Here is a 27,923-nt window from a genome sequence, read left to right as displayed (position 1 = left end):
GGAAGGACTTTTTCAGAATAAGCATGTAACTGACTGGCAGCATTCACCCAGTGCTCCTTGTTTCTGGTATTCTTCACTTTACCCTCAGTTGGACAAGTACCCACTGCCAGTTCCTTCGCCTTCAGGGTTGGTGCTCACTTTCCTCAATGAAAGTTATGGCTTTATCATTTTAAGGTCTATGAAACAAGTACAGCTGGCTTCCACATTTCATTGCTGTCATCTCCTCTTCTTTCTTCCAGTCCTTATGGGTTTACTTTTTAAAATATGTTTTTACTATAGCTTTAGTGAAACTTCAGGAGAGGACAAAATCAAATGCATGTACTTACTGTGCCATCTTAATCAGAGATGCTTCCCAGCAATATGTACTAATACATATCACAGTGCAAATCGAATGAAGCAATCTGAATGTTAGGTGATGCTTTTAAGATTTAGACCATCTATTTCGTAGTCATTCACTTTCAAACTCTGTCACTTTGAGGATCTTTTACATCTGACAACGCCGTTCTTTCTCTCATTTGCACAAACTCTACCTTGTGCTTTTATTGTGGTGTAATTGTTGTGTAGTTATTTGTCAATGCGTCTTTCTACTTCATTATACTGTGAGCTCTTCTAGATGGGGGAGTGTGTATAACTCCAGATTCCCAAAATGTTTTGTAGGACATTTACCAAAGCGAAAACAAATATTGTCAGATACGTTTCAATTACTTACCCCCAAAATGTAAAAGTTTCTATTTCACTGAAATGTACAGTGAGACAAAAATTAACTGCTTATATGTCCTCTTCTTCCTGATTTTAAAGTCTAAATGACATGCTCCCTGCAGTTCCTAAGAGAGATCTCTTACGAAATGTAGTTTCCTGGTAGCTAGAGTAAGATGACAAACCTGACTCTTTTAAATGAGAGGATGCTTCTGATCTCTGCTACGTAAGATGGGTGTCTGCTCAAACAAAGATCTTTGCTTCTCAGCAGCTTGCAAAGCTAACTTCATCAAAGCTTTTCCTGTGGCTTCTGCATTTTAAATAGGGTAAAGATGCTTTCTTCAAGCCCTTATACTCTTTCTTCCTCTGCCAGTGAAAAGAGGGCATGAACCGTAAATGTGGGCTGATTTGTACTCATTTTGTGTTTAAGCTTCTGCTGACTCTACTTCTCTTTCCGTATACTTTAACCCAAATTAGTGTTAATGGCTTCCCTCTGGTTAGTTGTTTAGTCTCCTCTGTTACTATCAGTAAAACTGAAACTGTCATTTTTCTTTTTGCTGAGAATGTTTTCAACCTGGTTCATCTGAAACCTCTCAATCTAAGATACTAATTTGGAGAGATATTTAAAAAAAGTTTCCATTATAGGATTGTGATATGGGTCATAATAATAACTACAACAACTGACATTTTCTGAGTGTTTGCTTTGTGCATGGCACTGCATTTTACTTTTATTATTTAATCTCCTGCAAGAACCTTGTGGGGAAGGTGCTCTTCTTATTAGGTCCATTTTGCAGATGAAGAGCCCAAGATGCTCCGGGTTATACAGATAAACAGTTGTATGGTCACCGTGCCCCACTGCCTTCCAGTGCCATCAGATGGCAATGTGACATGACATATTATTATCTTTGTGTTCTGTATTTTTGAGTTATGATGTCAGCTAGAGTGAAGTTAGTTATTTATGAAAGGATAATCAGAGTGATCTCAAAGAATGGTCAGTTTGTCCAGTAAAATTAAAGGCAGAGTTGATTTTCAGGAATTGCTAACCTCAGCCTGTTTTCGCCTTTCAACATTCACAGAATATGTTTTTCCAAGTCTTTTGTGTACTGGGTTCTTCTAGATATAGAAAGGATACAACAGTGAATGAAGCGTGACCATGTAATGGTGGAGGGAAGGGTCTGTCCATATTGTCTCACACATCTCTGTATATCTGCAGATCATATCTCATATGATCTCTATTTATAGAAATGATGAGGTTTAGCTGATTTGATAGGTTATGCCGAAACCAGAAGCCAGCCTTCCTGACGAGTGCACTTTTTCTTTCCACTGAATCATGCTGCTTCTCCATGTCTTTTGTCAACCTAGAGCCTCATAAGAGAATAAAAACATTCGCATTAATAAAATTAACACAAGGTAGAGACCCATAGAGCAGCACAAGTTGGAACTTGAAGTCCAAGGAACAGAGAGCCATGGGTTAGCAATGTGTTGTGATGGGCAGCCCCTCAGATGGTCCCTGGAGATTCCCCACCTTCTGAGACTCGTGGTCCTGTGATATTCCCTACCCCTTCTATGTGGGCTAGACTCATGACTCACACTGAATAGAACAGAACAGAACAGGGGTGATGGGATGTCACTTCCAAAATAAGGCTATGAAGAGAAGGAGGCTCTGTCTTGTATGCCCTTTCTGTCTCACTCTAAGGGAAGCCAGCTACCGTGACAGTTGCCCTATGGAGAAGTCCATCCGGCAAGAAACTGAGTCAGACTTCCAGCCAACCAGTAGTGAGATGTCGAGGCCCTCAGCCTGAGGAACTGAATCCTGCCAACAGCCTGTGAGTAAGGCTGGAAACAGATCTTCCTGCAGAGCCTTCAGATGAGACCGTAGCCCCTGCCAACACCATGATTGCAGTCTTATGGGAGACCTTGAGGCAAAGTCCCCTAGCTGAGCTGCACCTGGATTTGTGACCCACAGAAAGTATGAGATAATCCATGTGTGCTCTTTAAGCCCCTAAGCTTTGGTGTAACTTGCCATGCAGAAATGAGTAACACACTTGGTAATAAACACTGTGAGATTTTCTAGTTTGAGGCATCTTTACCACCAGTTTAGCAGATCACACAGGAAAGATTGAAGTAGGTGACTGCAGTGGCTGGGATAAGTATTCATGGCTGATGGAAGGAAGGGGCCATCATGCACAGCCCTGAGAGACTGCTCCGGTCCTGTCTCATCCAACAGATCCCTGCTTTTAAAAAATATCAGTGTAAGGCAGGTACTAACACTGTTCCATAGCTAAAGTGTTGCATTCAACAAGAGTAATCCTATCATATTGAATTATACAAATAGGTTGGGCACCGTGGCTCATGCCTGTAATCTCAGCACTTTGGAAGCCTGAGGTGCGAGGATCACTTGAGGCCAGGACTTCAAGACCAGCCTGGGCAACACAGCAAGACCTTTGTCTCTACAAAAAAATTAAAACATAGAAATATTATCTGGGCATGGTAGCATGTGCCTGTTGTCCCAACCACATGGAGAAGCTGAGGTGAGAAGATTGCTTGAACCCAGGAGTCTGAGACTGCAGCGAGCTATGATCATACCACTGCACCCTAGCCTGAGTGACAGAGTGAGAGCCTGTCACTCTGTCTCTCTCTAAAAAAAAAAAAAGGGATTACACAAATAAAGAGAACTACTTAATTTGGCTACTCAAAATATGTGAAAGATCAACAAATTTGTCTAATAATGTTTCGTTGAAGTGCTTTGTTTTAAATGAGTTCCTTTTAAGGCACGCTCTTAAAATATGTCCTTTCCCTTCTGTGCAGTTCTTTGAAAGTGTAGAGACAGGATTCGTTTTATCATGTAAACATTCATACAGATAGATTACTTTGCTCTCTAGCCTGTGGGTAATTCAACATTTGTAGTAAGTTAGAATAAGAAGCATGTACCACATTTCTGGCGCTGACAGAGGCAGCCACGGAGGAGAACACGTTAATAGCAAAGACCAAGTGTCCAGCGATAGACACCTGCCTGCGCACGGCCAAGAGTGGGACTGTTTCTTAGGTTGCGTCTATAATGCTTGGTTGTTTTGAATTGCTTTTTCTTTTATTTTTTTAATGTAATGCAGTCATCAATCAAAACCTTAAACTCGAAAGAAAACAGATTTCTTTTTCTGTTTGGACATTTTGAGACATTTTAAATATCTTAGGTTAAATTGACTATTTGACTTCCAAATTGGCCATTTCATTTTTCATTTTTTAACAGCATGGTTTAACAACAATGACATTGGATCTTAGCGAGTTCATACGGGTGGAGTTCATGACTAGAAGAGCTATTGTGATCTTAAACTTTTAACTATTGAACGCAAATGTTTAGTCCGGAACCTAGTTTTAATCTAGCACCTAGTTTTAATCTAATTTCTGAACCAGCGTGCTTACAGGTAATATACACCTTAAAATTAATCACACCTATTAATCCAAGGCTTTCTGAATTATCTTTCTACCATATAATCACTTATTTTCTCCACATGATAAGCATATGCTATAAACAAAAGTTATCCCACTTGATAAAGTCTCAGAGAAGTTTAGTGTCTTGATCAAAGACACACAGCTAATTGATATGAAAGCCTGAAAGATTACTATGTTCTTCGACTCTTTATCTAGACATTGGCATTTGATAAAATTGTAGACAAGAATTGCTATCTATTTTGGCCTGGAGTGATGTCTGTTTGTTTGTTTGTTTGTTTGTTGAGACAGAGTCTGGCTCTGTCACCCAGGCTGGAGTACAGAGGCACTATCTTGGCTCACTGCAACCCTCCACCTCCCATGTTCAAGTGATTATCCTGCCTTAGCCTCCCAAGTAGCTGGGACTACAGGCACGCACCACCATGCCTGGCTAATTTTTGTATTGTTAGTAGAGACAGGGTTTCACCATGTTGGCCAGGCTGGTCTTTCCTGACCTCAGGTGATCCGCCTGCCTTGGCCTTCCAGAGTGATGGGATTACGTACAGGCGTGAGCCACTACGTCCAACTGGAGTGATTAGTAACACGTGGTGGTTTGTAGGTTGTTTAAAGGAAGTGGTAAATATCTCCATTGTTTTAATCCTGGAAAGTTAGCATATTTGACAAGTAAGTGAATAATCTTTTAATGTGCAAAAAGGGTCAGTGGCTCCTCTTAACACCTTTCTCCTTGAATCCACTCACATACAAACAGAACAGATGCTTCCTGGTTAAATGTATTTATATTATTTATATATATATATTTTTTATTATTATACTTTATGTTCTAGGGTACATGTGCACAGTGGGCAGGTTTGTTACATATGTATCATATGTATACATGTGCCATGTTGGTGTGCTGCACCCATTAACTCATCATTTACATTAGGTATATCTTCCAGTGCTATCCCTCCCCCCTCCCCCCACCCCACAACAGGCCCCGGTGTGTGATGTCCCCATTCCTGTGTTCAAGTGTTCTCATTGTTCAATTCCTACCTATGAGTGAGAACATAAGGTGTTTGGTTTTCTGTTCTTGCGATAGTTTGCTGAGAATGATGGTTTCTAGCTTCTTCCATGTCCCTGCAAAGGGCATGAACTCATCCTTTTTTATGGCTGCATAATATTCCCTGGTGTATATATGCCACATTTTCTTAATCCAGTCTGTCATTGATGGACATTTGGGTTGGTTCCAAGTCTTTGCTATTGTGAATAGTGCTGCAATAAACATACGTGTCCATGTGTCTTTGTAGTAGCAAGATTTATAATCCTTTGGGTATATACCCAGTAGTGGGATGGCTGGGTCAAATGGTATTTCTAGTTCTAGATCCTTGAGGAATCACCACACTGTCTTCCACAATGGTTGAACTAGTTTACAGTCCCACCAACAGTATAAAACTTCCTATTTCTCCACATCCTCCCCAGCATCTGTTGTTTCCTGACTTTGTAATGATCGCCATTCTAACTGGTGTGAGATGGTATCTCATTGAGGTTTTGATTTGCATTTCTCTGATAGTTAGTGATGATGAGCATTTTTTCAAGTGTCTGTTGGCTGCAGTATTTATATATATTTTTAAGAAAGTGATTAAAACTGCATTGTAGACCTGCAGAGGTTGGGTGGGTGTGGGGATTGTAATGAGTCCCAGACAAGGATAGGTGTTACTCTTAAAGCAGCAAGGAGGAAATGAGTGTGAGATATCTGACCTCTAATCTGAAGTATAATCACATTAACACCTTGCTGAGTATTAGAGGATAAAGTAATCTGAACTCAACATTTATCACTGAATATTCTTTTAAATTTTGGATTTATCTGAAATCTAGTCTTCTGCTTAATCATTTAAATGCTAATAAATAAGACAGAGTATAATGAACAAGCCCTGGTAGTTCTATACCAGGCTCTCTTGTTTCATTCCAATGGTTTATCATTCAGATAAAGGTTCCATCCCTCAGTAGATACAGTTGGAATGGTTTTTTTGTTTGTTTTTTTGGTTTGTTTTTTGTTTGTTTGTTTTTGGATACGAGGAAGCTAAAACACAAATAGAAAAAAGTCAACACAAGCACATGTATGTTTATTGCGGCACTATTCACAATAGCGAAGACTTAGAACCAACCCAAATGTCCATCAGTGACAGACTGGATTAAGAAAATGTGGCACATATACACTAGGGAATACTATGCAGCCATAAAAAAGGATGAGTTCGTGTCCTTTGCAGGAACATGGAAGAAGCTGGAAACTATTATTCTTAGCAAGATTTTCTTGGGCTTGATAACAAGGCTTACTTGAGTAGGAAAGATGTTCTAATAGTTGAATTTATGTGAAAAGTTGATATGCGGAAGTAACATGAAGCAACTACATGTCAGACCCTTTTACTTCTTATTGCCTCTGAGCCCCACGAAAACCCCAAACCAAAACTTGGCTAATATTTTCCATTATTTCCTTGCCCCTGCCCCATAAAGGAACTAAAACTTTAAAAAGTAACTTACTTGAAGTAATGCAGCAGCAAATAAAAGTTTAAATTTCAACTTAGTTTAGTTTGATTCCATGTTCTATGTTTGTTCCACATCAGGAAACTGTATCTTGTGAAAATAATATTCCCTAGCCGGGCATGGTGGTGGTCGCCTGTAGTCCCAGCTACTCGGGAGGCTGAGGCAGGAGAATGGCGGGAACCCGGGAGGTGGAGCTTGTAGTGAGCCGGGATCGCGCCACTGCACTCCAGCCTGGGTGAGAGAGCCAAACTCCATCTTAAAAAAAAAAAAAAATGATGATGATGATGATGATAATAATAATAATAATAATAATAATCCCTTTGGAGGAACAATCACCTTGATATAATTTCAATACCCAGGTTCTTTCCTCCCAAACAAGCCTGAAATTTTGGACTTGGAACCAAGAAATTTCTGAGAAGTTTTTTCTTTGAATCTTGTTGCCACCTAAATAAATAAATACATAAATAAGTAAATAGGTAAGTACATAAGTAAATAAGCAAAAAAATAAAAATAAAAAATACATCCAGTCATTCTTAGCATGATCTAGAACTCTGATCATGGCATTCTCTGTGCATTACCAGTTGTCTGCAGACTTTCAAGGCTGGGCTATTCAGCACATTCCCACCCAAATAGCTCCAACTTCAAACCATTATTACTCAAGTAACTGTTAACCCTTCTAGTAAACTAGTGTAATCCCTGATGTATAGGAAACACCTTACATTTGTTGAATACATTTGGGAATGCTTATCTTATTTCCTTGATTTTAGAATTTCATCCATTGAAAATGTACCATTGACCAAATCACAGATTTTAAGGAAGGGAGCATTGGAAGGCACTACTAAACATCTACTAACATAGACATTTTGATCTAAGTCCTGATTTCTGAAATGTTAGCATGTGCTTTTTAAATTGAGGAGGAAGTATGGCACTTCGATAATTTTAATCTTTCCCAAATTACTTCTTTTACCTTTATTTCCTATCTAGAATTTTGATCACTGCCTCCATTCATCTGTCAGTATGTAATGTTTCTTTCTTTTTGGCTACAGAAGCATGATTAGATTTTGCCCTGAAAAATGCTCATTCCCATTTGAATTGTGTTAACTTCTCTCATGCCAACTAGGGGGAAATTATGTGGCGAAACAGTAACAGTGTTGCTTTCCAGTGAGATTTTCTGTGGATGAGATTTCATGAGTTAGGACCCTTTGAGAACTTGTTTAGGAGCACATAACATGTATTAAGATATTCATTATTAAGAATGTTCTTTTGATTTCATGTATATGACATTGCATGAGATACCTTTCTTAATATTCTTTCAATCTCATGTATATGACATTGCATGAGATAGAAAGATGAGAAACCTCATGATATTCACAAGTAAAGTTTTATGTGGGGAAAACTTGTGGGAATAATAGTATGGTTTAAAATGATGGATAAAGTCAAAGGACAATTGTGTAGTTTATGAGCTTTGAATTGATCATGAACAATTTTATTGTGTTTCTTTGCCTTGTTCTGGGGATGAAATCTGACACCAAGTTGACCCCTCGCATTTCCTTTATAGTTTTCTTATCATGTAGAGAATTACTGGATTATTAGCTAGCTAATGAATTCCAAAATCAGAAACCTTTGGATTCACTGCAAGATTTTCTTGAAGAGCTAGACTCTGCACAAATCGGAAGAAGATAATTCCATACATAAATTTACTGTTTTTACTCGGGTTTTATGCATTTCGTTACATATTATCACAGCAAAATTATTAGATAATCCCTTTTAATTAATTTTTGAAATATGGTCAAAGGTAGTTGGACTTTGCCTTTACTACTTTGAAACATTAAAGTTCATGATGTGTTTGCCTTATATGGTCTAAAGAATAAGATCTGTCAGAGACTCTTAGATATGTATTTCAGATCTGATTTTTTTTTTGGAAATTGAGATAGTAGATTATTATTAGGATAGAAGTATCATATTCTACTTGGTACAATATTTTTTTGGTGAATCTGGGCTCTGTTCCCAGCTCCAAATCCAAATGCTAAATTACCTAGTTTAGTTTTCTCATCCATCCTATACTTCCATTTCCCACTTGTCTTTTTAAATTCTTTCTTGGGGTTTTGCCAGAGTCAACTAGAAAATGTCTCATGTGAAACTTTGAGAGAAGAGACATTGTAAAATGCCTCTGTTATCGAAATAAATACATCCAGTTTGTGATTATTCACTTGGTGATTTTTGTCCCGGAAATTTTTAACTCCCCAAGAGCTTCACTGGCTACTTGGCACAAATTCTATCAAGGCAAATTCACCTTGTTTCTACCAAATATCCATGTAGAAAATGCAGAATGATTTGTATTAACCTATGCCTAAACCAAATAATAATGCATACCTACTCCAAAATACAGTACAAATTTCCCCAGGCAACAAATGCATAAAGAAAATATTACTGTTTTGTCTATGATCTATCCTGCTTCTTCCTTGTATAACCATGGGTAGTATATATTTTAAGGATGGATTTTTAAGGTACGATCTGTGCTAATATCACTACCAATATAAAAGAGTCATCCTTTGATTATAATATTTTGAGGAATTCTAACAGGAAATGCACCCATCATTTTTACACTAAGTCCATCCGTTTAATGATTAGATTTCACCTTTGTCAAATGTTCTAGATAAACTGGCAAATTTAAACGTATATTGGTATAAAACTGGGATGTAGCACTCACCAGAGTGATTTGCTTACTTTGCTGGTATGAAGCAGATTTTTCAAATTCATTCAGTTGGGCTCGAAAAACAGACCTCACAGTTTCTCTCTGACCTTTGCCTGGGCCATTTTCATGGGATTTAGTATTTGTGGAGCAAGTGAAAGCTTTAACACTTGACACCTGGCCCAGTGAAATTCCTGCTGCAGGCTTTGCAGTGGGGGCAAGGGGAAACATTGAAGTTAAAGCCCCTACTTCCTCTGGCTGCTGGCCCATGAGCCTGCTGCCTGAGATGGTCAAACATCTTTGCACAGGTGGCTTATGGCAATTTATATTCTTCTTTTTTTTTTTCCACAGCTGTTGTGAACTTGGATAATTCTGTGGTTGACCTGGAGACCCTTCAAGCTCTCTATGAGAATGTGAGTAATAGAAGGAATTTTATGTGTGAGTATATAATATGTACACAGTACACATCTATGTGCACCTATAGGCTCTTTGCTTTAAGGTCCTCTAAAGACATTTGATCTGAGTGTAGTGAATTTGCCTAAGTAGGCGTTTGTTGCAATACTTTCTAGGAACATATCAAACAAATGTGTGGTTTGAAAAATTGTGAATAAAATCATGTTGCCTATAAGGTAATTCATGATTTTTTTAATTTAAATAATAATCAGTACTGATGTGGGGCCTAATTTGAGCCAAGCATTGTTCTGTGCACTACACACACACACACACACGCACACAGACACACACTCTCACTCACACACACTTAAAATTTTAAAATATTTAATTGAAAAAGATTGAATACATTCCAGGTGTATGTGTTGAATATATTCTTGCTGATTTGATATACACATTGATTACCACAATCAGATTAACACATCCATCACCACCCATGCTTATATATAAGATCTCTACAAGTTACTCATCTTATAACTGAAAGTTTGTACCTTTTGACCAATATCTCCCTATTTTCCCTACCTCCCACCCCTGGGCAACCACCATTATGCTCTCTGTTTCTATGAGTTCAAGTTTTTTAGATTCCTTATTTGTCTTTCTGTGTCTAGCTTATTTCACTTAGCATAATGCCCTCCAGGTTCATCCATGACGTTGCAAATGGCAGGATTGCTTTCTTTTTTATGGCTGAATAATATTCTACTGTGTACATGTACCACATTTTCTTTATCCATTCATCTGTTGATGGACACTTTGATTGGTTTTATATCTTGTCTCTTATGAGTAGTGCTGCAGTGAACATGAAAGTACAGATATCTCTTCAACATGCTTTTCATTTCCTTTGGATGGATACCCAGAAGTAGAATTGCTGGATCATATGGTAGTTCTGTCTTTAATATTTTCAGCAACACCTACACTGCTTTCTCTAATGGCTGTACCAATTTACATTCCTACCAACAGTGTTCCAGGGCTCCTTTTTCTCCACATCTTCACCAACACCTGCTATCTCTCTGCTAGTAGCCATGCCAACAGATGTGAAGTCATAGCTCACTGTGGTTTTGGTTTGCATTTCTCTGATGAATGGTGATCAGATGCTATTATTATCACCCCTGTTTTACATGAGGAAAGTTGGAGTGGTTAGATGACTTACTTAGGGTCACATAGCTAGTGATGTAGTATAGCTGGGATTTAGTTCATTCTGCCTCTGTTTCTCTATACTGCTACGGTTTATTTCACTAAGTGGCAGGACATTTAGCTTTTCTTTTATGTAGTACTTTTTGTTTTTTACAAAGGTGGTAGCAAAAGGGAGTAAGGTATTGGAGGAGAATAACCATAGCACGATACATTTAGTGCCATTGGGAAGCGCGATATGAGATGTCTTTAGCTAGAACATGATATTAAATAATATTGATTCAAGTCGTAATAAAGCAGGTTGTTTTCAGTGCTTTTGATTATATGTAGGATAAAGTCTCAGTATGGTCCCATTTTGGGTCTAATATCTTTGAGTGCTTTTTTTTTTTTAACTTTATTTCTATTTTTGCCTTTGATCTGCCTGGTATTTAAACCTCTGCTCTTTGGGGCATGGCCTTAGTTGGTCCTTGACTTTTCTGTCTCAAGTCAAATAATTCGTGGCTCTGGGGAGACCCATGTGGTAGGCAGAATGCAGACTCTGTTCCTAGATTACTCCCTTGAGGACTGTGTGTTCAACCTGCTCATCCACTCTTGAGTTTGGTTCTTTTTAAACATATGTTATATGGTGGTCTCACCTGTGAGATTGAGACCGAAGTAAGACAAAACATTTCTCATGGTGCATTGTACAGAATCTGTGGGCTGAGTGTAGAATTGGTACCGATTAAGCATGGTGAACATAAGCATTCTGTGAAACTGAGTCATAAACAAAGATTGAGAGGGAAGGTTTGAGTGATTTATTATATAGTTGTCATTATGCAAAGGGAAAACTGGAAAAAGTAAATCATATATTTAGTGTATTTATGTTCCAGTGAAATTGGTATTTAAAATATAACCATTGGGAGGTACAGAGAGTTTTCATTTCTCTTGAGCCTTTCATACTAACCCTCTTCCAACCAGGAGGGCCATATGGAAGAAATGAGGAAATACTAGAGGAAAGTAATTTCTTCAGCAGGTCATAATGATTTAAGATGTTGGTGTGTGTGTATCTATCTATCTTGCACATATATATTACATATATACATTTGGTGTATTCATGGTATGTGTGTGTATCTATATGTATGTATGTGCATCTAGGAATGAATGTCTTATTTAAACTTGATGTATTCATGTGTAGAAATGTATCCAGAAAATTGAAGACAACTATATGAGGGATGTTTATTTTATGCTGATTTGTAATATTTTATTTGGGCTGGGTGCGGTGGCTCATACCTGTAATCCCAGCACTTTGGGAGGCCAAGGCAGGCGGATCACGAGGTCAGGAGTTCGAGACCAGCCTGGCCAACATGGTGACACCCCATCTCTACTAAAAATACAAACACAAGCTAGATGTGGTGGCCTGGGCGCCTGTAATCCCAGCTACTCGGGAGGCTAAGGCAGGAGAATTGCTTGAATCTGGGAGGCAGAGGTTGCTGTGAGCCGAGATTGCATCACTGCACTCCAGCCTGGTGACAAGGTGAGACTCCATCTCAAAAAAAAAAAAAAAAAAAAAAAAAGAAGATTTAGTATGGGAGTATTTAGCCTTTCAAAGTAAAGTAATTTCACAAGATATAAATTTATGACTCAGGAGAAACTACATAGCTACCCAGAATCTTACCTTACTTCATGAAAGTAGAGCAAGTACTGTGTCTTTGTCTGTTTGGGCTGCCATCATGGAATACCATAGCCTAAGTGGCTTATGAAATTTATTTCTCGCAGTTTTGGAGACTGAGAATTCCAACACTGGCAGATTTGGGATCCGGTGAGGGCCCTCTTCCAGGTTCACAGACTGTGACGTTCTTGCTGTAACCTCACATGGTAGAAGGGACAAGGGAGCTGCTTGAGGTCTCTTTTACAAGGGCACTAATCTCATTCACGAGGGCTCTGCTTTCATGACCTAATTGCTTCCAAAAGGCCCTACCTTAATACCATCATCCTGGGCGTAAGGTTTCAACCTGTGGAACTGGGGGTGGGGCGTAAACAGTCAGTGTATAGTATACCAGCTGGCTCTGGTTAAACTTGTGGTTTTTTAAAATTTTTGTTGCTGCTGTTCTTAAACTTTAATGTCATCGTGTCAAGAGAATAATTATTTTGTGAGAGGGTGATTCACAATTATTAGTTTAGGTAGTACCAGGCTAGCCCTCTGCAGTACAGGAACTTGAAGAATCCGTTACGAACAATAACAGGTCATTGTACATACTTTGTATGCCAATAATACATATATGCAAATTCCTGATTAATATCTATTTAAAAATGAGTCCTGGGAAGGCAAAAATAGTTGTTTTATCCACAGCAGTATCTCCAGAACCTAGAATTAAGTAGTATTTGGCACAGTTCTTCCCTAAATGTCCTGTATATCAGGGGTCCCCAACCCCTAGGCCAAGGATCAGTACCATCCTGTGGCCTGTTAGGAACTGGGCCACACAGCAGAAGGTGAGCCACTGGTGAGCAAGGGTTACTGACTGAGCTCCACCTCCTGTTGGATCTGTGGTGGCATTCGCTTATCATAGGAGCTAGGAGTGCAAATCCTGCTGTGAACTGCACATGCACGGGATCTAGGTTGCATGCTCATTATGAGAATCTAATGCCTGATGATCTGAGGTGGAACAATTTCATCACCAAACCATCCCCCCAACCCCAGGTCTGTGGAAAAGTTGTTGTCCAGAAAACTGGTCCCTGGTGCCAAAAAGGTTAGGGACCGCTGCGGTCTATGTAAGACATTGTTGAAATCTTATAGTGCTCCTTTCTTCCTTTCCTGGGAACTTCCCACTTTTTGCTTTATATTATCTTTATGTATGCATATGTCTTATCTTCTCACTTAATTACAAATTCCTTATTAGTTGAATTTATTTTTCTTTTTTTTTTGAGACAGAGTCTCACTCTGTCACCCAAGTTGGAGTGCAGTGGCACGATCTTGGCTCACTGCAACCTCTGCCGCCCAGGTTCAAGTTCTCCTACCCCAGCTTCCAGAATAGCTGGGATTACAGGCGCCCACCACCACACCTGGCTAATTTTTGTATTTTTAAGAGAGACTGGGTTTCGCCATGTTGGCTCGGCTGGTCTCGAACTCCTGACCTCAGGTGATCCAGCCGCCGCGACCTTACTGAGTGCTGAGATGACAGGGGTGAGCCACCGCACATGACCTGAATTTTTATATTCCATATTGAACATAATGGTTTGTATAAAATATTCATAATAATTACTACTTAATTAAACAATGACCTGAGAATAGCGATGTTTTCCTCTTGGTATTATTTTATAATTGAAAGAAATGAAAATGTTTAATGTTATTATTTACAGTTCAAATGCTCTGCTTTTTTAAAACATCAGTATAAAAGGAAACCTGGCTTTCTTAAAAATAAGGTAGTTTCAGAAATATTTCTGCAGAGACTCAGAAGTGATACGTTTACCATGGATAGAGCTAACCATTGCTATCCCAGCAAGAATCTGATCAGGTTATGTGTAATTTTTCCAACAATGGTTTAAATTCAAACAGTGACATTCTATTTTAGGGCAAACTGAGTAGATTTGTTTCCTTCTTGTTGATGTAATTTCAGACATGATTGCCCCAGGAGCCCCTTGAATTGCTAAGGAAGCTCTTTCCATTTCCCATATTACTTTGAATCTTTTGAGTGTCCGCTGGACTGAAAAGAAACTTGAGCTTCCTTTTCTCAGTTTATGCTACATAATGCATACCGTGATGAACCCAAGATGGACCTAAGATTACAGAACTAGTTGTAGTTTATTTTTTGGTGCACAAAGCAGAACAAGTTTTTCCATGTTTTCAGTTGCTAACAGACTGCATGTTTATGCATGACTAATGGGAATAAGGCAGCGTGCTGTATGAGGGCACATCTGTGGCGTACCTTGGCTGGAGGCCTGCCTACTTCCTGCAGACTCTCCCCATACTTTATAGCGATGTAATAGCTCAATTAAAACAGGCCACGATTTCATTTCCACATGACGTGAGTATGTGTTTACATGTTCTGTCCCTCCTCTATCACCCCAAATCACACAAGGGTATACCAGAAGTTGTAGTTTCAACTGCATGAAACCAATATGGTTGCTATTACTAAGGGGACGGGGATTCAGACTACCTCTTTTCATTCATACTGTATCAGGTAAGGGAAGTCTAGGAACCAAGTGTAACTATAATAGAAGTTTTATATGCTTTCTGTGCTATTTCATCCCATTCAATGACTGTTGAATGAATGAGCCGTTTGAAATGGGAGCTCAGGACGGTAGAATGTTTAGGCAACATGGGATGCCACCTTCTTTTCCATGCGTTCTCCTGGATTCCCAACTCACAAATATAGGAACATTAAGCCATCTGATTTGTGTTTACCATTGTTTCCTCATTTGTCACTACCATTTTCTCTTTATCTAAAAAATTCTGTGACAATCTCTGTACCCTCCTCTGATGTTCCAGTCAAAGAGCTCTTCTCACTTTGTACTAGTTTCTTTCTCCCATCCCTCCTTTCTTATAGCATGCTCAGATGCCCATCAAACTGAAATGAAAACAAAAGAAAGAGACATATATAACTTACCTCCTTTTACTCATTATTTCTTTCATTGAAAAATATTTCCAGAAAGCTAACTCTCATGCAGTTTGCTAAGATCAGTGCTAGGTAGTATATTAGGCACATGCATATTTGGAATTTTTTTTCTCTTGGATGTTGCTTTTTATCAGTATGAAATATTCTTCTTCACTTTGGTAATACTCTTTGTCTTGAAGTTTGTTTTCACTGATATTTAAATAGCTATTCTATTCTTTTGATACTTACTGTTTGCATGTTTTTTTTTTTCTAGTTCTATCTGTGTGCTTTCAACTTTCCTGTGTCTTTGTGTTTGAATTGCATCTCTCATAGACAGCATGCTTTTGGGTCTGTGTTTTTTATTCATTGTAATAATCTTTACTTTCTTGGAGCATTTAGATTGTCAACATTTATTGTAATTATTGTTATAGTTGGATTTAGGTCTGTCATTTTTTGTCCCTCTAATTCTTCTTTTCTACCTTATTATTTACATGGGATTTTTTGCTTTGTTTTTAATTTTATTTCTATTGCTTTTTTTTAGCTGCATCTCTTTGTGTTATGTATTTTCAGTTGTTCTAAGAATCACAATGTACATTCCTAACCTTTTATACTCTACTTAGATGGAATTTTCATGTAAAATATAGAAACCTTCACTCCATATATGGCTTTTTGCTGCCTCTCCTGCTCCATTTAATGATTTTGTTGTGATGTGAGTAGCATCTGTATGTGATTATATTTTAAATAATTAAACATTTAAATGTAGATTTTTTTTACATTTAGCTACATTTCCCCCATTTCTGAGGCTCTTCCTTTGTTAAGACCAAGTTTCCCTCCAGTATCATTTTATATCCTTTTTCTTCAGCCTAAGGAAGTATCTGTAATATATTTTGAAAACACATCTTTTCAGTGATGAATTTTCTTAATTTTCTTTCATCTTAGAATTTTTTAATCTCACCTTCATTTTTTTGAAGAACATTTTAAAATTGGATATAGAAGTCTGGATTGACAGTTTTTTTCTTTCAGCATAATAAAGATATCCCAATTACCTCTGATCTACCTTGTCTCTGATAATAGGTCTGCCATCATTGTTACTTTGTATTAATATATAAATTGTCATTTTTCCCCCTCTCCTGCCTTTAGGGTTTTCTTTCTATTGGGTTTTAATCAGTTTTATTATAATATAAGTAGGCATGGCTTTCTTGTATTCTGATTGAGTTTGATGGACTCACTGATTATAATTATGATTTTTCACCACATTTGAGAGTTTTTCCATCTTTCGTCCTTCAACCTGAAAATATTCTTTTGTACTCTATTCTCCCAGTTTCTCTCCTCTCTGGTTTACTAATGACATACATGTTACATCTTGAGTACTTTTTCTCAAGTCCCTGAGATTTTGTTCAATAGATTTTCCATCATTTTTTTCTTTCTGTTTGTCATATTGTGTACTTTCACTGATTCTTTCTTTTGCCATCTTTATTCTTTTATTCAACCTCTCAAATGAAAACATTTTATTTCTAATGTCATAATTTTCACTTCTAGAATTTTCATTAATAGTTCTTTTTTGAGATTCTTTATCTTTGTTAACACTGATAATTTTTATTACAAATTGAATAATTATGTTCAGTTTTTTAAAAAGGCACCTACACACATTTAAAAGATAAACCAGAGGCTAGAAAAAGAAAGTTCCAATACCTGGGCCCTCAGAAAAACAGGACCCAGACTATGGAAAAATTCTTACACTTATCAAGAGACAAGTCCAAAGAAAAATGAACAAAAGATATAACAAGGCAACTCAAAAAAAGTAAACTTGTATGCCCAATAAATACAAGAAAAAGTGTGTATTCTCAATAGTAAGCAAGAAAATGGAAATAAGACATCGGTAAGACACTTTTTCATCTCTAATGAAAAAGTTTGACAGCATCAAATGTTGATAAGCATTTGAAAAAATAGTAACTATTATATACTATATTAATATAATTTGGTATAATCTCAATGGAAAGCAATTTGCAATGTCTAATATAATTAGTCCAGAAATTCCACCCTTAGTCATACATTCTAGGGAAACTCTTTCAAAACCAGTTTTCCAACCTCAGACACATTAATGGGTCCAACACGTGGGTCTAGTCAGATTTGCCTGATATCTAAGTGTAACTATTAGACAAATCAACCTAGGCCAAAAGAATTATGAATATTAGTAATTAGAGTTTCAAGCTACTAAAGTTTAATTTGTTTCACATAAAAATGTTAGCTGACACTTTTCCCATACATTTTTATGGTCTATATGGATGTAAATATAATGAGAATTAAAATAGGGTTATATTACCATTATACAACAATGATATAGAAAGACAGTTTCTATATAGAGCAAGATATTTGTTTTTGTTATTCTCTCTATGGCTAAAAAAAAAAATCAGAAAATTAAGTAAAAAGAAGCATACTTCCCTTCCCATTCCCGGAAAGTAACTGAGCTTTTTGTACCCTGAGGCTGCACTCTCCTGCCTCAGATGATCTTTGGGGACCTTGGTTTTTCTTGATCACAAAGAGAATTTGCTTTGTCTTCGTCAAGTGAGAGAGGCTGATTCTAAGAGTTAAAGTGGCTGATGTGCTCAGGTCTTTATTTCTTCATACAACTTTGAGTTATGGTCTAATGTCCTATCATTTCATCCTGCAGGACTCTCTTGAGCATTTCTTGCTGTGCAGATCTAGTGATAATAAATTTTTCCAGCTTTACTATATCTGGAATGTTATAATTTTTCCCTCATAGTCAAAGGATAGTTTTACTGAATATAGAATTATTGATTGGCATTTTATTTTGTTTCAGCACTTTGAATATATCAGACCACTGCCTTCTGGCCTCCCAAATTTGTGACAAGAAATCTGCAGAGATTCTTATTGAGCATTTCTTGTGTGTGACCAGTTGCTTCTTTCTTGCTGATGTCAGTGTTCTCTCTTTGACTTTGTCTTTCAAAAGTTTGATTGTAATGTGTCTTGATGTAGGTCTCTTTGGATTAACATCATTTTGAGTTCATTAAGCTTCTTCTTAACGTTCACATCTTTCATCAAATTGGACAAGCTTTCAGCCATTATTTTTAAAAAATATCCTCTCTGTTCCTTTCTCTCTTTTTCTTCTTGGACTTCCATAATGCATATTTGGTCTGCTTGATGGTGTTTCCCGGCTTCCTGAGGCTCTCTTCACTTTTCTTCCATTTTTCTTTTTCTGTTCTCTAGACTTGATACTTTCTGATCCATCTTCAAGTTCATGGATTCATTCTTTTGCCTCCTTACATCTGTCTTTAAATTATTTTAGTGCATTTTTTAATGTTATTGTATTTTTCAGTTCTTTTCAGTTATTGTATTTTTCAGCTTCTTTTTGATTTCTTTTCAGGTTTTCTATCTCTTTATTAATATTGCCATTTTGTCTGTACATTGTTTTCTTGGCTTTCTTTCTTTAGTTCTTTGAGCATATTTAAAACAAAATTTACAAATCCTTCGTCTTGACTCTGCCATCAGGTCTTTTTCAGGGATAATTTGTATTGATTTATCTTTATCCTTTGAATGGTGCAAACTTTTGTTTCTTTGTATGTCTTGTGATTTTCTTTCTTTTTTATTTTGAAAAGTGGACATTTGAATTTAACAATGTAATTCCGGAAATCACATTCTCCCTCTTCTCAAGGGTTTGCTGAGGTTTTTTTTTATTGTTTTTATTTATTGTTTTTTGATTTTTGTAGTTTATCTTTGTGCCAAGGATAAGCCTGAAGTGTAAACTTAAGGTTTTCTCAGGGCATTTTTCAGCCTGCACCTTTCCCTGGGCACACGTGGTCACTTTCTAATTTTCCCGATCTATGCAGTTGCTTTTAAATGTCCTCATCTTTAATGTCTGGCTCCCAAAAGGTGGGAAAGATTAAAAGGAATCATGGAAAAAAGAGGGCTCTGGCCGTTTAATCCCCCAGCTCTCACTTCAACCAGATAAGGAGGGGCAACTAGAGTGCGGGGACAGAGGCTCAACAATGGCCTCCTGCTTCTTTGTTTGCACCTGTGTGATCAGAAGCAGTAATCAGGGATCAGAGCACAGATCCTTTATATTTGGAAGGTGAGGGGATTGGGAGGTTGGCTCACTTTGGCTCCTGCAGGCTGCGTGCAGGTTGCTCCAGAAGCACACGCACAGCTGCCTGCCACAGGGCTGGGAGTGGGGGATAGGTAGCTGCTAATCTGCTAAGAGCTGACATTGACCAAAATTAACTGTAATGTAAGCTCCATGCCTTTCTTTGGAAGTTGTAAGCCCAACAGTAGACCCCAAAGTTTCCAACAGATTCTGCTAGTACAATTGTCTAGATGGGGAAATAGATCCCTGATACTTTCTACTCTGCTATCTTCCCAGAATCCTTTCTGGGATTTCTGATTTTTCCTTCATTCTTAATGTATTTTTGTTCATATCATGGAGCATAGTTATAATAGCAGCTTTTCTAAAGACATTGTCTGACAATATGAACACGTGGGTCATCTTGAGGTTGGCCTCTGTTGATTGTATTTTCCTTTGAGATTTAGTCAGATTTTCCTCATTTTGGCACATTGGATAATTTTGTATCTTTGGCAACATAGTCTGTGTAACTGTATTTAATCATTTCTTTTCATTTAACATTTAAATGAGCTTATTTCTCTCTCTAATACAAGATACACAATCTAGGTTTTGTTGAGAAAGAAACTCATTCATTTTTGAAAGCATGCATTTCCCAGTATTGTGTTTTTCAAACTGGGTTCAGTGAAACACTATTGTTTTTGTAGTCTATTGTAAAAAACATGTTGCATAATCAAACAGGTGAAAAATAAGTTAATCAAATAAGTTAAAGTTAAAAATAAAACGGCAGAGCCATAGTGTATGTCTAATAAAGTGGTAGTTTCCAAGTGGAGGACATTTTAAACTATATTCAATTAAATTAGTAATCTAGTGAAAACAATAGTATTACATGGTTTGGAAAATGCTACTACAGTGCAGTCAAAATAAATCCAGACTTGCAGAAACTTAGCTATTGTATAATGCCAAGGAATGTGTCTATTGTATATTTTTAATTTAACATAGTTACTGTTTTACTTATTACCAAATAATTGCATGCATATCCCTTTTATGTATTTCTTCCACTTATACTTCTTCGTATAAGAATTATTACATGCAAAGGTCATCTTAATAGTGTAGCATAATTATTGTAATAGGATAGAAACCATTATAAGGTCAGCATAATTGTTTTAAAGTCATTAGTTATACAATTAGTTATACAGTTTTCTAGAATAGATAGGCTTGTAAGGTTTTTTGTTTTTTGTTTTTTTTGTTTTTCGTTTTTTTGTTTTGTTTTTTGAGATGAAATCTCGCTCTGTAACCCAGGCTGGAGTGCAGTGACACAGTCTCGGCTCACTGCAACCTCCACCTCTTGGGTTCAAGTGATTCTCCTGACTCAACCTCCTGAGTAGCTGGGATTACAGGCACGTACCACCATGCCCAGCTAATTTTTGTATTTTTAGTAGAGATGGTGTTTCACTATGTTGGCCAGGCTGGTCTCGGACTCCTGACCTCATGATCCACCCTCATCAGCTTCCCAAAGTGCTGGAATTACAGGCGTGAGCCACCGCACGGGACTGCTTATAGTTTTTTTCTTTTTTTTTTAAATCCATTTTAATTTTAGATTCAAGGGATACATGACAGGTTTGTTACAAGGGCATATTGAGTGGGGCTGAGGTTTGGGCTTCTGTTAATCCCGTAACCCAGAAGCTGAACATAGTATCCAACAGGAAGTTTTTCAGCCCTTGTTCCTCTCCTTCCCTCCTTTTGGAGTCCCCAGTTTCTACCCATCTTTATGTGAACCCAAGATTTAGCTCCTACTTGTAAGTGAGAACAGGTGATATTAGATTTTCTGTTTCTGCATATGGAATAACACTCTCTAGCTGCATCCATGTTTCTGCAAAGGACATGACTTCATTCTTTTTATGGTGTTGTGGCATTCCATGGGGTATTTGTACCACATTTTCTTTATCCAGTCCACTGTTGATGGACATCTAGGTTTGTTCCATGTCTTTGCTATTGCAAATAGTGCTGTGATGAACATATGAGTGCCTGTGTCTTTTTGGTAGAATGATTTCTTTTCCTTTGAATATATACCCACTAATGGCATTGCTGGATTGAATGGCATTTCTATTTTTAGTTCATTGGGAAATCTCCAAACTGCTCTCCACAGTGGCTGGACTAGTTTGCATTGCCACCAACAGTGTATAAGCATTTCCTTGTCTTCACAACCTCTGTGACACCTGTTATTTTTTGACATTTTAGTAATAGCCATTCTCACTGGTAGGAGATGGCATCTCACTGTGGTTTTGATTTGTATCTCTCTGTTGTTTAGTCATGCTGAGCACTTTTTCTTATGTTTGTTTGCTGCTTGTTATCTTTTGAGAAATGTCTATTCTTGTCCTTTGCCACTTTTTAATGAGGTTGTTTCCTTTTTTTCTTGTTGATTCATTTAAATCCCTTATAGATTCTGGATATTAGTCCTTTGTCAGATGCATAGTTTGCAGATATTTTCTCCCATTCTGTAGGTTATCTGTTTATTCTTGTTGAGAGTTTCTTCTGTTGTGCAGAAGCTCCTTGGTTTAATTGTCTCATTTCTCTATTTTTGGTTTTGTTGCATTTGTTTTTAGGGTTTCATCATAAATTGTTTGCCTAGACCCATGTCTAAAAGAGTATTTCCTAGCTTTTCTTCCAGAGTTTTTATAGTTTGAGGTCTTACTTTTAAGTTTTTAATCCAACTTGAGTTAATTTTTATATATGGTGAGAGTTAGTGGTCCAGTTTCATTCTTCTGCATATGGTTAGCCAGTTTTCACAACACCATTGATTGAATAGGGAGTCCTTTCTCCATTATTTATTTCTGCTGACTTTGTCAAAGATGAGTTGGTTGTAGGTGTGCAGCTTTATTTCAAGGGTCTCTATTCTGATCCATTTGTCTGCGTGTCTATTTTTGTACCATGCTGTTTTGGTAACTGTAGCCTTCTAGTATAGTTAGAAGCCCAGTAATATGATGCCTCTGGCTTTGTTCTTTTTACTTAGGATTGTCTTGGCTATTTGGGCTTTTTTTTTGTTTCATGTGAATTTTAGAAATTTTTACTAATTCTGTGAAAAATTATGTTGGTAATTTGGTAGGAATACCATTGAATCAGTAGATTGCTTTGGGCATTATGGACATTTTAATGATATTCTTCCAACCCATGAGCATGCAATGCTTTTCAATTTGTGTCATCTATGATTTCTTTCAGCAGTGTTTTGTAGTTCTCCTCATAGAGATCTTTCACCTTCTTGGTATTCCTAGGTATTTTATTTATTTGTTTATTTATTTATTGTGGCTATTAGGTACATGTTTAGTTTTTTAAATATTCTGTGTTAAAGGGAAAAAAATCAATGTGAGGGAAAGGATGTTGCCCAGGATGGTGGGCACAATTTTAAATATGGTTGTTATTTGAAAGATGACATTTGAACTAGGAATTGCGGGATATGAGGAAGAGAAGCCATGTGTAAATCTAAGAGACCATGTCATGCCTGAAGTGTGAGCAAGGAAATCTAAGAGACCATATCATGCCTGAAGTGTGAGTAAGTCTGATATATTCAGGGAACAGCTGGAAGCCCACACAGCTGAAATGGTGCAAGGGAGGGGAACATTGTAGAAGTTACTTAGAGATAAATTGGTGGGGACTACCCCCTCTAGGGACTTGTAGAACTTTGTAAGACTTTAACTTTTTCTCTGAGTAAAATGGGAAGTTAGCACAGAGTTTTGGCTAGAGGATTCATGTTTTAAAGCTTGTCCAACTCGCCTTATTTTGTTGTTGTCCTTCTGTTTTTTTTGTTTGTTTGTTTCAGGCTGAAACCATGGTTTTTAGTTTCGTGTGTAGGGATAAGTAGAAAAGAGGGATGAGGAAGGGGCTTTACTGGACCAACCAGAAACAGAAACTAAGAACCCATGACTGTATTCTCTCCCTTGGACACCCCTGTAAGAAGCTCTGACAACTAGGAATAGACTATGAGAAGCAAGGTGGAGTGTCAGAGACCTTTCAGAGTTAAGAGATGATAGTGGCTTGGACCTCAGTGTACACAGTGTAGCTGCTGAGAAGTGGTCAGACTCTGGAACTATTTTGAAGAATATGCCAGTAGAATTTGCCAGTGGGCTGGGTATGGACTGTGAGAGAAAACAAGAAATTGAGAGTGATCCCATAATTTTTGGCCTGAACAATAGGAAGGGATTGCCATTAGCTGATAAGTGGATGCGGCTTGGTAGAAGATGGGGAAATGAGAATTCTGTGGTTATGTTAGGTTTGAGTGGTCTGCTCCTTCATAATGGATATGCAGACACAGGAGTCTAGCAGTCTCAAGGCAGAAAGTGGAGAGTACAGCTGTGAGTGTTAGTCTAACAGTGTGGGTTCAATTGGTACACAAACCACAGACTAATAGACTAATATAAGCAGAAGCGTTTAATATAATGAATGATTAACCTATGATGGAAGAGTACAGGAATGTAGTGATAGCTTTAACAGCGCCCTAGGGATGAGTAAGCATACCCAAGTTCGGATAAGCTTGGAAGGGGGTCCCCTTTCTAAGGCTGGGATGCAGATCTCATTGGAGGAGGTGTGGTCACAGCCCACTGGTTTGCCTGGGCCATAGCTGGTCACGTCTCTGGGCAAGCAGGAAACACCCTTCTGGGGGCAGGTGAGCTCCAGCTAGTGGGCAGACATGCAGGAGTTAGGATGCTACAGTGAACGTGAAGCCCAGAGTGTACGGTATCCATGTAGGGAGGGCCCTGGAGACAAACCTCAGGGCACAAGCGAGCCTTGGCTGGTGCAGGTGCACAGTGCATGGTGTCTGCGTTGGGGGCAAACTGGTCACTGAATCTCGGTCAGGACTGCAAGGTTGCCAAAGCGTGCTGCACTCTGGGTGTGCTGCTGGGGTGTGGCAGAGCACCCCCACATGTCATTATACACCCACCCAATCATGCTGCAGAAAAGGCAAACTGCATACCAGAGACAGGAAGAGGAACCCGCTTCCTCCAGCAGTGCCCCTCCATCGCCTCCTACTGGCAAAGCATAACATCGTATTCGCTATTAACAGGGAGCTGCTGAGCCCAGTCCGTTATCTCGGATTGAGTTCTAGAAGGTAAACTGAGGGATGAGAGGCAGTAACTGGCACAGATGGTAGGGAGGGTTGAGGTTTTAGGAGGTATTGTCTCTTCTGGCATGACAGTCACATGTGTTGGTGACTTCATATGGTAGGTGTCATGCTCATATGAAAGTGTCTCTAGAAACAAAAAGTGATATGCACGTGCTTAGACTTGGCTTGAGTCCTCTTTGGAAATCTTTCCAACTTTATCATGTTGGTATAAGGGTAATTATTAATTTCAGGTCTGACACAGTGTTTGAAAGATAGCTGAATAGTCTTAATTTTGCCTTAATAGTTTAATAATAACATTTGAGGCTACATGTGAATTTTATCTAGAAAAAATAAACATATTTAAACTCAATTTTTAAATTAAATATATGAGTAATAATCTTATTTGGCATTCCATTTCTTATCCTTGAAGAAAAAAATATTGCTAACCTAAATCCTTTCCCATAAATACAACACACTTTCTTTTTGCCAGATGCTTAAATGTCATTGGTCTGTTTTAAAGTAGTTCTATTTGATCTCTGTGAAACAGATGGAAGTATTTGTTATACAAACCTTATTTAGAATGTAATCTTTTTTTCTCTCCTGATTGCATATGTTTGGCAGTGAGCTTTCTCTTCTAGATGTGAATGAATCTTGGGCAGCCTCCAAATCTAAACACACCCTAATTTCAAAAACCACAATCCTGAGGACTCAATTCCTGTTTACTGAGGAATTAAAACCTAGTGAAACCACATAGTTACTAAATGCAGTACAACCTAGTGAGTTTTTAAAAACAAAAGTCATTATAGTTTATTTAGGGTTATTGACTATCATTAAGTTCAGAGAGTAACTGTCTTTTCCTAAGCAGTATATAATATTTACAGTTGGTTAAATATATCTATTGCTTCTGAATCTTGAAATATACTCCTTATATGGCAAAGTGAGCTTGTGAGGTGGATGGGAAGCAGTAGACTGCGCTGTGGGGAATGCGGGAGCAGAAGAGGAAAATTACTCATTTTTTTAAGTGTGTTAAATGACTAACTTCAATTCAAAAATGTGTCTGTTAAAATATTCATATATAACTATCAGTTGAATTGTGTTTTTCTGAAAATCAATTTTTTTCTTTCTTTTATATTTAAGAAACAAATAAAAAGTCTTAAGTATTAAAACCAAACCAAACCCTGGACATGAATACTATTAGAAGTTCAACTGAAGAAAAAAAATGAAAAAAAAGATAGGAAGGGAAAAATTTCAACGCCCCTTTGGAATGAAACAGTTCTAATCCAATTAGAAGGAAGAAAAAAAAAAGCAGGTAAAGTAGAAAGAATTAGAGATCTACATTTACACTTCTCAGGATTGGATTTCACAGGCATACTTTATAGTTTTAGCAATCTTTGCTTAAAGATTACTAGGGTAGTAGTTGATATACCATAAACTTTAATCTGGAAGAAGGGTATCATGCATGCCACATGATACAGCATCCTCAAAAGTGTATACCGTATTACATTAGTGAAAATGAATTGGATTAACTATTCTGTGTTCCCATAACTTCCTAGAGGAATTTAATTGATTCATGTTTTAGGCAACATTTAATCATCAGTTTCTTCAAACGAACATGAGAGGAGTATTGACTTTCCCCACATAGCCATTTTAAAACCATACTCTCATATTTCATTGTTTTATTGAGTTGGTTCATGCAATCCCTGCAAGTATGCTCATTTTCAGACATAAACGTGCTTAAGGTGGATTTCAGAATTAAAAAAAAAAGAAAAGCTTTGGTTCTTGAATCACTTACAGATTGACTCTATAAACTTAATAAAAGCCAGAAATTCTGTTTCTTTCTTGTTAATCTAAGGTGTGACACTGCCTGTCAAAACATAAAATTATTGACTGATTTTTTGATAGTTATGCTTCTTTTGGATAAACCAACTATATTGCATAAATTCCTGGAAAATGAAAATTAAAAGATTAACACAATAGCGTTGGAAATATGTGGAAATAAATGACCGGGGATTGTTCTTATATGTTGTTCTTGTTCTTTTATTTTATTTTATTTTATTTTATTAAGAGACAGGGTCTCACTCTTTTGGCCAGGCTGGAGTGCAATGGTATGATCACAGCTCACTACAGCCTTGAACTCCTGAACTCAAGTGATCCTCTTGCCTTACCCTCTCGAATAGCTGAAACTACAGGCGTGCACCACCATGCTGGCTTTCTCTTATTTTAATATGATATTTTTATTAGTTGACATCCAAAAAACTGACACTGGAGAGCAGAGAGCAGTTTCACGTTCACATTGTGGAATTTATGGCCATTTTCTTTTTGTAGGCAGGTAGGTTCTCTGAGCACTTCTCCTTCACATTTGTTTTTCATTTTGCATGGTCTGTCCACTTTGCCGTCTTGTAGCCCTCTGCTCTCCAGCCACCTACCCTCTCTTAGTTTCTAAAAACCATGCAGATCCTACTACTAGAACAGCAGTGACAAAAGGTGTTCATTCAGGCAGGCGATTTCCACTTGCCATCTCCTTCTAGTAAAAGTCTCCTGAATCTTCAGTTCTCATTCTTTTCTTCCTTAGAAATTCTTTGTATCAAATCCTTCCATTTCAGACTCATACAGCAACATGCACCTTATCTTTAGAATACTTGTAAACCTAGACAATATACACATATTCACTTTTCTTTACTCCCATTCTCTCCAATCTGATGAAAGTTCTATTGTTTTTCCTTGGTATTGTATCTCCTTGGCACATAGTAAGCACTACAAAAAACAGTTACCAGATGAATGCACATAATTGTTTATGGCAGTTAGAACACTACCCTTGACAAGTTCTCTTAAATAGAATTTCTTTTAAAAAGCCAGGGCTTTGATCATGATTTTAATGATGACATTGTTTCTTGGAAGAAAGAGTAATTCTGTGATCAGATGTTCCACAAAGTAAATTTGATTATCAGTGTTTACTTTTACATTTGAAATAAAGACTATTGCCTTCTTGGTCATTGTAACAGAAAGCAGAGTAACAATGTATTATAGAATCGGTTATCCCAAGTAAAATGCACTTGTTGAACTGATCAGATTGATGCCCTACACGCTTGACCTCCACACTTATCAATTGGCACATCAAGATTAGTGTCTTCCTTATACGTCAATGCAAAAGACTTAAGAGATTATTTTTAGAACTCCCCAGCACTTCTTCCTGTTCCTGACCTTTTCCTTCTCCTCACCCACCCGTGCATCTTGTTCGGAAGTGCAAGA

The 27,923-nt window shown here is 37.6% G+C and overlaps 1 protein-coding gene across 3 annotated transcripts in view; it reads left to right on the top strand.

Annotated features, from left to right (window-relative positions):
• Positions 1 to 27,923, top strand: part of LOC105474638 (formin 2) — a 399,919-nt gene that overhangs the window by 199,482 nt on the left and 172,514 nt on the right. For all 3 annotated transcript variants that reach the window (XR_011610224.1, XM_011729456.2, XM_011729455.2), the window contains one exon: positions 9,704 to 9,765. Coding sequence is in view for 2 of the 3 variants with exons in the window: in XM_011729456.2 (XP_011727758.2) it covers positions 9,704 to 9,765 (62 nt within the window). In the remaining variant the exon portion in view is untranslated. The remainder of the gene's footprint in view (positions 1 to 9,703; positions 9,766 to 27,923) is intronic.

The sequence above is a fragment of the Macaca nemestrina genome, chromosome 1 (genome assembly GCF_043159975.1).
Source record: "Macaca nemestrina isolate mMacNem1 chromosome 1, mMacNem.hap1, whole genome shotgun sequence".
Taxonomy (NCBI): Eukaryota; Metazoa; Chordata; class Mammalia; order Primates; family Cercopithecidae; genus Macaca; species Macaca nemestrina.
The sequence above is the reverse complement of the archived record's forward strand: the minus strand, read 5'-3'. Positions and strand labels throughout refer to the sequence as shown.